General features: G+C 33.2%; 1 protein-coding gene across 1 annotated transcript; it reads right to left on the bottom strand.

The window, feature by feature from the left end:
* Positions 1 to 2,603: 2,603 nt before the first annotated feature.
* Positions 2,604 to 8,375, bottom strand: atp6v1g1 (ATPase H+ transporting V1 subunit G1). The gene is made up of 3 exons (NM_199934.1): positions 8,232 to 8,375; positions 7,183 to 7,283; positions 2,604 to 3,338 (listed from the first exon to the last, which is right to left on the bottom strand). Exons 1-3 carry the CDS (start codon positions 8,311 to 8,313, stop codon positions 3,165 to 3,167), a joined length of 357 nt encoding a protein of 118 aa, NP_956228.1. The 5' UTR covers positions 8,314 to 8,375; the 3' UTR covers positions 2,604 to 3,164.
* Between the last annotated feature and the right edge of the window lie 3,345 nt (positions 8,376 to 11,720).

Here is an 11,720-nt window from a genome sequence, read left to right as displayed (position 1 = left end):
TGCTTCCGGTGCTTTTTGTGGCATGTTTACCGTTACGTTTCACGTGATGTGAAAACTTTCCGTACTTCCGTTGCCACATGGCAAGTTATCCACGATGTTAATGTAATGTAAAGAATGGCAATGTTTATAGTTTTGCACATATATGCGCATGTGACGACTTTAACTTCCAACAAATTCCTTCGTTGAACGGAGTGAAAACTGTCTTGTTTTCACGAGACATTTCATTTCTACATTGAAATTCTTTAGGCTAGACAATATAAGTTAGCAAACATTTTATTTATTTGTGAAGACTATATAAGACTCCATATTTAGCTTCCTGCTCGTCGAATATTAGCGATACACATACGAACAAAATTAACAATTATAAAACTTAGTGTAATACATTATATTGAATGAACGAAAAGTAGGTGTTTGGAAGAATGATAGTGACAATTCAGCTAAATAGCAGCCTCTAGCGTTGCTACTCAGCTAGTAAACTTATATCACAGATATTCGTTTGAACTAAACATCGTGTCAGGTATAAAAAGTTCTGAACTGAAGTTTCGGATGAATGCTTTGTGATATTTAAATTCAGAACTTAAAGTGACAAACAATTAAACTAAAAAAAATAAAACATATATAAGGTCGCTGGTTCGAGCCTCGGCTCAGTTGACGTTTCTGTGTGGAGTTTGCATGTTCTCCCTGAATTCGCATGTGATTCCTCCGGGTGCTCCGGTTTCCCCCACAGTCCTAAGACATGCGGTACAGGTGAATTGGGTAGGCTAAATTGTCCGTAGTGTTTGTGTATGTGGATGTTTCCCAGAGATAGGTTGCGGCTGGAAGGGCATCCGCTGTATGTACATACATACATACATATATGTATGTATGTATGTATGTATACATACATATATTAGTGCTGTCAAAATTAGTGCGTTAACGTATGAGATTAATTTGAAATATTTAACGCGTTAAAAAAATTCATGCAATTAATGCAGTTGCATTTTTTTCCCTGTTGTGTATGAGTACAATTGTTTGTATTCAATACTTTATTAATATTATTATAATTTTCCATTTTCCATATCTGCAATGCCTATTTTGGCATTTTTTTGCAGTCCACTTAGAATCCAACATGGAAATACATTTTTTCTTTATTGGCATTAATTGTTTAAAAATTCAAATGGCATTAACATGCCTGTGTTTTAATTTCTTCAATAAATATGGCTGTCAAGCCAGGATCTTGATGGTTTATTGTGGGTATGTTGTTTTTATGAAGAAATCTGTGTTATAAAGTTAAACAAAAATTCTAATAAACGATATTTTGATTTTAAACAGTTTTTGTCTGGCGTTTACATTAATTTTACATTAGAATAGCCAAAATTACAAATTTCAGTCTTTTAAATGCAATTAATTAAAAAAAGTGTGATTAATTAGTTAATTTTTAATCGATTGACAGCACTAATATATATATATATATATATATATATATATATATATATATATATATATATATATATATATATATATTATGCATATGCTTATTACAGGTCTCTGAGAATGCAAACTTCAAACTAAATTATTGTATATAAATACCTGATTTGTACATACTCTCTGTACATATACAATTATAATTATGCTTATATCTATCTACATACCCCCGATTATTTATAGCAACCTGTACATATCTATTGTAAATCTGTTCATAGTTAATATAACCTGTGTATAATGTTCATAGTACATGCACCTGTAAATATAACCATAGTTTTTTTCATAATTGCACTTAATAACTTATATTTACAGTTGAAGTCGGAACTATTAACCCCCCTAAATTATTAGTTTATTTTTCCCCCAGTTTCTGTTTAACGGAGAGAAGATTTTTTTTCCCAACACATTTCTAAACATAATAGTTTTAATGACTCATCTCTAATAACTGATTTATTTTATCTTTGCAATGATGACAGTAAATAATATTTGACTAGATATTTTTTAAGACTTCTATACAGCTTAAAGTGACATTTAAAGGCTTAACTAGGTTAATTAGGTTAACTTGACAGGTTTAGGTAATTAGGCAAGTTAGTCTACAGAACAAACCGTTGTTATACAATATCGAAAAGATATACAGCTTAAAGGGGCTAATAATTTTGACCTTAAATTGGTGTTTAAAAATTTAAAAACTGCTTTTATTTTAGTCGAAATAAAACAAATAAGAGTTTCTTCAGAAGAAAAAATATTATCAGACATACTGTGAAAATGTCCTTGCTCTGTTAAACATCATCTTGAAAATATTTTAAAAAGAAACGAAATTTCAAAGGGGGGCTAAAAATTCTGACTTCAACTGTATATCCTGCACATGCTGCTATTGCACTCCTAGTTAGACCTAAACTGCTTTTCATTGCCTTGAACACGTGCAATAAAAATACAGTTGACTCTAATCTAATCATCTAATTAAAAAATAAAGAAATAATCAATAACACTAAAGACCTATTTTATATTTACTTATACCTCTTCGTTTCAAACCAACGCTCAGCACTGGTATCATTTAAAGTGTTACCAAGCTCCAAAACATTAATACTGCACCATCAGTAATAATAAATGGAATAAATTCTCTTGGCAAACAGTCCAGTGGATTAATCTGTACACGGAGACATTTATTACATTTTACACAGCAGGATTGGATAGAGGAATGCCATCTACTCATACAGGGGAGGAATTGTGAAGCTAGTTTGGTTACTCTTACTCCAATTAATTAGTATAATAATTATGAGATTTGTCACACAAAAGCCACTGGAAACAACCTGTATACATCGATTAGATAAAACAATAACATCCGATTACTCATAAATTAAGAACATAGCTTCAAGATACAGACACTCTTACAAACATTTAAAGGTATCATTCACAAAAGAAAGAACCTCACGCTGATAAACCAGACAATACTCCAAAGAGACAAAGACTTGCATTGGATCACATCAAAGATATACATGCAAGCCATTGCAAATACTGTGGTAATGGGCATGTAAATATCCCGACCGTTGATTTGTTTGAACTGCAGGACATGTGTTGTAAAGTTGATAAAGAGTGTTTTATATAGTTAAGATTGTTAGATGATATGTCCAGTAGCAGTCTTTGTCTCATTGCTTTGTGAGCCTTTAAGAATTGTAACTTATGCAACGGTTGGACATAACGGTTTATCCGGCGACGCGGTAGTTGGCGTGGATCTCTGGCTTAATGTCGCACACCATTTTCAGTAGGTTGCCGAGCACAGCCTCCTTGTTCTGCTGATAGCTCCCCTGGATGCGGCCCATTTTATCCACAGTCTCCTTGTCCACCTCTACAGCAGAGTTTCCATGAGACCCCAGTGCCTGCAGGAACATGCAATGGGAGATAACTGTCATTCATAATTAAAACTAATGCATACTATTATGTATCACTATTATACTCATGTATACTGTTATGTACAGTTGATGTCAAAATTATTAGCCCTCCTGTGAATTTTGATTTTCTTAAATTTTTTTTAATTAGGAGTCAGGAATTTTTCACAATCATTTCTACAATATTTTTTTCTTCAGTAGCAAGTCTTATTTGTTTTATTTTGGCTAGAATAAAAGCAGTTTGAATTTTTTTTAAAACATTATATTGTCAATATTATTAGCCTCCTTAAGCAACAATTTTTTTTGATTGTCTACATCAGTGGTTCCCAAAGTGGGGGTTGAGAGACAATCACGCTTGGTGATTTCCAAAAATATCATACATGTTTTTATACTATTAGATTTACCATATTTTATCCATAATATTAGTTATAATATTTACATTAAAAAAAACATGCAAATAAAAAGCAACAGCCTTTCAACAGTTTTGCCATTGGATTGCGACTTCTGGTGTTATTATTAGGCCAGACTAATGACTCCAAAATAGTGATGACAAAAAGCAGATTGATTTTACATGAAAATGTTAAACTTTAACACCTTTACAGTATTCACATACATAAAAATAAAGGCCACGACTGAACATTGAGGCTCCATGCCGCAGTCTCCAAAATCTCCAATGTTTACAGTCTGGTGCTGTAAACATTGTGTCCACCATTCTCATGAAGTGATGTCAATATTAACAAATGAAACAAATGAATAATGACCATTAAAAATTATATGGTTGTTAGACTGTTGCACTTTTTTGCTTTGTCAATACGCTTGTTTATAAAGTGCCTACTGTTGTGTGTGTACCATTGTGTGCAATGTTTGTATGTTTATAACCACCTCCAAGGATAGTGGGGGTCGCGAGTCACTGAAATTGTTTAATGGGGGCCACAAGCTGAAAAGTTTGGGAAACCCTGGTCTACAAAACCATCGTTATACAATAACTTGGCTAATTACCCTAATGCAGAGTTCAGATTGCATGATTTTAGCCCGATTCAAATGTGAAATGTGTTCTGACAGAAAATAACATCGGCGATTACTACAGCCAATGAGAGAAGCATCCACTACTAGTATATATATCTGCATAGTATTTAGGTAAGATATATATATATATATATATATATATATATATATATATATATATATATATATATATATATATATATATATATATATATATATATATATATATATAACCTAAATACTAGCATCTTGAAAAATGTCTAGTAAAATATAATGTGCTGTCATCATTGCAAAGATAGAAAAAAATCAGAAATTAAAATGATTATATTTAGAAATTAGTTGGAAAAAACAGGTTAAACAGAAATTGGGGAAATGCATATACAGGGGGGCTAATAATTCTGACTTCCAACTGTATACCAGAACTACCAGTCTAGAGGTTGGTTTAATTGCAAATTTTGAACGTTGCAGAGTGACATTAGATTCACTGACCGATAAAACAGACTGCATTTGTGTGCTCCACTATGTGTGCTTATGACATAACCTTCGGTCTATTTGACAGTTGATCAGTTGCACTGATGCTAACAAAAACATGTGACACCTGCATGTGCCTTGAATGTGTACATTTAGAAAATAGTATATAAGGGCTTGTATTAACAAAACATTTGATCTTACTATTAAGAGTCTATTGATTTTATTTACAAGTTTTTTTTTTTCTTTAAAACTATCCATTCATATCCAGAGACAAAGTTTTACTAAGAAATAGGGAGAAGTGTAAAAAGAGTAGTTCATACAAACAAGACAATTCTGCCATTATTTACTCATCCTCCTCTTGTTCCATACCTGTTAGAGTGTCTGTCTAATGTTGGATAAAAAAAACAATAATTTGAAGAATGTTGGAAACCTGTAACTACTAAACGCGATAGTAGGGAAAAAATACCATGGAAGTCAATAGGTACATTCTTTAAAATATCTTCTTTTGTGTTCAACAACAAAAAAAAAAGCACACACTCACTCAAACTGGCCTAACAGCGTTCGGTGTTCATCATGCTTGTAAATTGAATTTTTTGGCTACAAATTGTTGGATATTTTTAGCTTGTGATGTCATGGATTGCCAGTTGGGGCTGAACGAGATTGTCTCATGATCTTTGAACCTGTAAAGTTTGCCTTTTTTTTAATTCCACTTGTTTTTATATTGGAGATCTATTTTAATAAATGTGCCTTTTCAGAGTATTTAATACGTTGATCCTTTGCTCTTCCAAACTAGTTTGGAACAAAGATTGCAGAATTTATATTTTTAGCTAAAAGTAAAGATGGGGCTGACCTCATTACTATAGATGATGTCTGCATGATTACTTATTACGCACACCTTGATGGAGAGTGGTGTATGTTTGAGATTTATTAAAAGAAACTTTGTGCAGAGCAATATTATGCTGCAATATTCCAAAAATTTCAAAATTAAAATGTTGCCACATTCAATTAACTTTTTGCAGGTTCCTTGCTTTTAATGTTGTGGACACAAAATAAAATAAAAACTATTCTTCCAAACTATGTTCTTGTGAGGTTAGTGTATTTTCTTATTTTTTAATTGTTAAGCAAACATAGTTTAAAATACTTTTAAAATATTTTAAATACATAATTTTTTAATACATTTGACCAAATATATAGAAATAGGCCAATATGTATTTAAAGAACATTTATTTGCACAAATAATATATTTTTGGGCATTATGAAATAAGACTTAAGATATTATTGAAAGCGTATTTCTTACAGTATGGGAATCCCTCCTTACTGATGGTAATAACTTATTAAAAGCTAATTGTAGTCAAATTAAAATGTTTTATTTTCATTGCAGATTACTGGCAACAGTCAATTTAGCATAGTTTGCGGTTTGGTCTTACTAGTTACTTAGAAGTCCTCTTCACTTCTAACGTTTGACTAATTTAGGAGCCAGTTTTAGTCAAACTCTTTGTGACATACTCTTCAAGCTAAAGTTAAAGAGTTATTTTTATTTATAATTTAAGCACATTATTTATAAGATTTTCTCCCAAATCTAAATGTACATGACATTCTTAGCTTTAATATGCTTCGGAATACGTCCATTGGAGATTTATCCAACAAGAAGTTAATGATGACAAAGAACTGCAATATCACGTGCACATGACAATCAAAATCAAATAGATGTTTGTTTAGTAGAATCTATGACATGAGATGAGAAAGTTCTGCCTGCTTCTAGAAAGGCAGGAAGGGAAACAGCTGCTCACTTGTTGCGGTTTAAATAGAGACACGGAAAAATACTGCCATTCACAGCATGGTGTAATAATTGATATGTGGAAACTTTGGAAGATCAAAAAGACTCTTGGGATTGAAACATAGGAGACTTTATTAACAATATTATATTACTGTTTTTTCTAACAGTACATACTGTACGTTTCTTAAAATTGCACACATGTATCATGAGGGAAATATTAATTTTATGTCTATAAGTTTTTGACTGTCAAAAGTAACCGTTAATGGGAATTTTATAAATCATGACGTACAAAAATCTGAGCAAAAATTATCCAAAAATGTCTCCTGAAGATAAAAAGTCACCTACATCATGGATAGCACGAGGCTGAGTAAATTAACAGCAAATTATCTTATTTTTGGGTGAACCAACCCTTTAATAATGGAACTTTTAAGCTTTTTTTTAACAGGAAAAAAACAACCCTATTTAAACACTGCAAAGACAATCACATTAAAGGCAAGGCAGAATTCTTTAACACATATTTTAACATTGTTGATCATATGCATTTATTAATGTTTCTAGAATTTAAAAAGTAATGAATCTCACCGCAGCCTCCTTTGTCTTAAACTCTTTCTCTCGTTGCAGACGATACTGCTCAATCTCAGCCTGTGCCTCCTCTTTGGCCTGCTTCAAACGACGATTCTTCCCTATTATTAACACACACACACACACACACACACACACACACACACACACACACACACACACAGTTATCATTATTAAAATAGTGTCATAACCAAATTTATTTATATATTTGGGGTTCAATAATTGTCACAATCATTATGGATCCTTCGGACACTTTCCTTTTCTATCTCGATATGTCAAAATGTACAATAATATTTTAAAATATATTATTTTTTCAAAAATGTTCAATTAAAAAAAATTAGGGAAAAAAAGACCAAAAAAAAAAAACAGTGCTATAGGCAGAAAGAGAGAAAATACAATAAAATATTACTGTTTTAGAGAAAATGCTTTTTTATATATGGGAAATGAAAGCAGGCAGCAAAAAATATCTAAAAAACAGGAACTGAGTGAATGTCCAGTGAGTCAGTGTCATTGTGACACTCTAGTAAAGACGATATTTAGTACATTTAGTCATTATTTCCCCAGCTACAAAGAATTATTCTAAAAACATAAACGCTTTTTTACGAATAACAACAAAAACGTGTCAAATTCCTCAAGAACTTGATGAAGTCAAAGATGATATGAAATCTTAAAATGTGTTGTGGCAAAATATGTCCTTATTAAATGGTTTTAAAATTAGTGTAAAACATATTGTTGTAAAAAAGTAAGAATTAAGGATATAACATTAAGGTTACATGTCAACAATTGATATAAATGTAATCAATTATACATGATTTTCTATGGAGTATTTAGCATTAAAAACAGAAATGAAAAACGACACGATTCAATTTTGTCAACAAAAGAACTGAAATGATCAACAGAAAGGTTTTATTCCGCATTCAAACCATATTATTCATTTATTCATTCTCTCGTTGTTTTCATACAGATTTACATCGACATCGGCTTGCTGGACAGCTAGCATGTCAGCTAAGCTCCAGTGTATAGCGATGACAAGCAAAACGATTACTTACTTTTACGGGCTTCTGCGACCTTTTCTGCGGCTCGTTTTTCAGCCTGGAGCAGCTGCTGGATGCCCTGAGACTGGCTCGCCATGCTTTGGTACGGATTTTATTTGAATCAATGCAGATGGACGCGTTTGGATGTCCGTATCTCCCGCAGTGGAGAAGGTCGACTGAACGTCAGCTGATCGAGCGTCACACTGAACGCTGATGACAATCACGTGACTGCACGAGACTCACAGCGTGTCATGACTTCAGGCTTTCATTAGATGGCGCTGGCGTTACAATGTATTTTTGATGTCAACATGGTATTATAGAGATAGTTCACCCAAAAATACAAAAATAAATATTCTGACATTTACTTTCCATTCGCTTGACCAAACCTATTTGAGTTTCTTTCTTCTAATGAACACAAAATAAAAATATTTTGAGAAATGTTGGACACCTGTGACCATTCACTTCCATAGTATTTGTTTCATCCTAATATAAAAATGACAGGTTTTTAACATTTTTCAAGATATCTTCTTTTGTGTTTAAAATAAACTCATAAAGGTTTTCAACCACTTGAGAGTGTATAATGAGTGCAATTATATTTCTGAGTGAATTATTCCTTTAGTTAAATGTATGTAGACTTATTTACATGGACACAGCAAATTCTGGTCTTTGAAATCAACTCCCGGGGAGTTAAAATCAACTCAATCTGAGTGTATATGCGTGACCATCAAATTTATTCCCTGAGTTAAAATCATTTTGCTTTTGGAGTTGAATTTAAACACATTTTTGAGTTAAATTTTAAGTCTTTCTGGAGTTAAAATTGTAATCCTACAGAGATCACGTTCGCGACTAAATCATGTTACAATTCAAAACATTCCATAAGCAAAATTAAATGTGTCCAATTTTACAGACATAAAGCGGTACTGCTGGATAAAACATAAATGTTATCTTGCTGTGTAAGTTAGCCTACTTGAAATGTAAACAGCAGCTTTCTTTATCTGATCAAGTATCACTTCTTTTTAAGACTGAACACACATGTTCAGAAACAGAGAAAGGAAAGATTATTAGTTAGTGTTAGCTTGTTCACATCAACAACTTTTAAAAACATACTGGCAGCTCTCTGCAACTCTCACATGGCTGCCCACAAAAGCTAAGCAGGGCTGCGTCCGGTCAGTACCTGGATGGGAGACCACATGGGAAAGCTAGGTTGCTGTCAGAATAGATGTTAGTGAGGCCAGCAGGAGGTGCCCTACCTGCTCTCTGTGTGGGTCCTAATGCCCCAGTATAGTGACAGAGACTCTCTGCACTCCGTGTGTGCCGTCTTTCGGATGAGACGTTAAAATGAGCGGACTCTCTGTGGTTGTTAAAAATCTAAGAAAATCTTGAAAAAGAGTACAGTGATTTAACCCTGTCATCCTGGCCAAATCTGCTCTCTGGTCTCTGTCCATCATGGCCTCCTAACCATCCCTATATCATAAATGGTTTAATCCCTCTGTCTCCTCTCCACCAATCAGCTGGTGTGTGATGTGTGGTCTGGTGTAATATGGCTGCCGTTGCGTCATCCAGGTGGATGCTGCACACTGGTGGTGAATGAAAACATTACCCCCCTATGTGTAAAAGCACTAAATGTAAGGAATTATTATTATAAAAATACCGCACAAAACAGCCACATTGGAAAAGTTAACTTATGTTAGATGCTAAGAACGCCGCATGCAATCACTAGCGGTCAAAATACAAAACGAAACAATAACAGCAAAACACATTTCTGTCATAAAATTTCCACATTTCAAAAAAGCTTTTAAAATTGTATAACAATGCACGTTTACCTACCTCACAACGAAGACCATGACAACAGTTATTTTGTGCTGCTCAGCAGGGTTGTGTAATGGCAGACTTTCTAAAAAAATCTAAAATTATAGTGCGAATACTACTTATTTTCTCTATGTTTACATGTTTTGGTGTCCATATACTCCCAATAGGCCCTTGCCCTCATTTTAGCTCCTGTCAGCTAATCAGTGTGCACACCACTTCCAATGTTCTGTCGGGTAGTTTTAGCTTGTCAGATACGGAAAAATAATAGCCTATCTATCTATATATTTTCATTTTTAAAAATTTAACAGCGGATTTCTGTTTTACATCTGTGACTTGGAAAAAAACTGCAGTGTATCTTTGCTGAAGAATTTTATTAGCTACTGTTATATTTACAAATTCTTCTGTAAATTTGCACATTCTTCATATACATATGAATAAAATAAATTAGATAATTATACAGTGTCTCATTAAATAATTCTAAAGTATAAAATTAACAACCCCTTATATTAAGAAATAAATGTGCCAGTAGCAACCAATGTTCTTCATGTTGTTCAGCTTGACATAAACATTGCATATTGAATTCCTTATATGTTAACTTGTAATTAACCTTACTTTTTAATCTCTAAAGACCAATTAATGTTGCTAGGTTGGTTAAAAATTACCTAAACATAAAAGTTTGCAGCCCAGAAATGTTAGTGTAACCTCTGATTATCATCTAATCCTAAAGCACTCCATTGCAGGTGGGCACTGTACATGTTCAGCATCAGGAAGATCAGGACTTTCCAAATGAAGCATGCTGCCCAACTTTTCATCCAGGCCCTCGTCCTTCCTGGGCTGGATTTTTGCAACAATTCTGGACGGAGGTCCATCATCTGCAGGCAAACCTCTTCAAAAAACTTAAAATGTTGCAGCATGAGTGGTCTTCAACAACCCCAAGAGAGCCCACGTCACTTTACCTCTCTGAATTGGCTACTGGTTGCAGCTAGTGCAAAATGCTTGGGCTCTACAGCATTGTATCTGCACTTACAGTAAGAGTCTACATGCCCACCAGAAGCCTGTAATTGATGAGCAACACCTCATGCTACCATCTCAGAAAGGCATATAATCACTCAGGCATTGCTTCTACTAGAGGAATGATCTTAAACACGTCTGAAACACTGAATTCTTGATCATATTCAAGTTATAGCGGAATAATCATCTTTTGTGTGCAGGGATGGGCAGTATTTCTGATGCATGCATTTTAAATACGTATTTCAAATACAAAATATAATTTTGTAATTTGAATTTTTTTGGAGTTAATGAAAATGGGTTAATATTTTCAATCAAAATACTTTTTTGTCTTGTTATTTTTGTGTTTTTTAAATACTGTAAAATACTTTGTAAGAAGTCTACATGATGATATATATTCGGTCTCATATTGATGCTTTCTCAGTTATTTGCCATGGCATGAGATCAGAACAGAAACTTGATTAAGAAGGTGGTCAATGTTTGGACTATGCATGAAATTATGCAACACATGTAAAGAAAATAACTGACAAACGGCAACAAAAGTCAAAAATCATTTAAAGTAGTATACCGCACAATGCTAAGACCAGTAATTTACAATGACAGTGATTTTAGTAGTTTTCAGAAATCATGTCTTTACATTAGGTATTGAAGATTTCAATTGCAAATAAAATAGATTTATTAAAATTA

The sequence above is a fragment of the Danio rerio genome, chromosome 5 (genome assembly GCF_049306965.1).
Source record: "Danio rerio strain Tuebingen ecotype United States chromosome 5, GRCz12tu, whole genome shotgun sequence".
NCBI lineage: Eukaryota > Metazoa > Chordata > Actinopteri > Cypriniformes > Danionidae > Danio > Danio rerio.
This window is presented reverse-complemented; position numbering and strand designations above follow the sequence as displayed.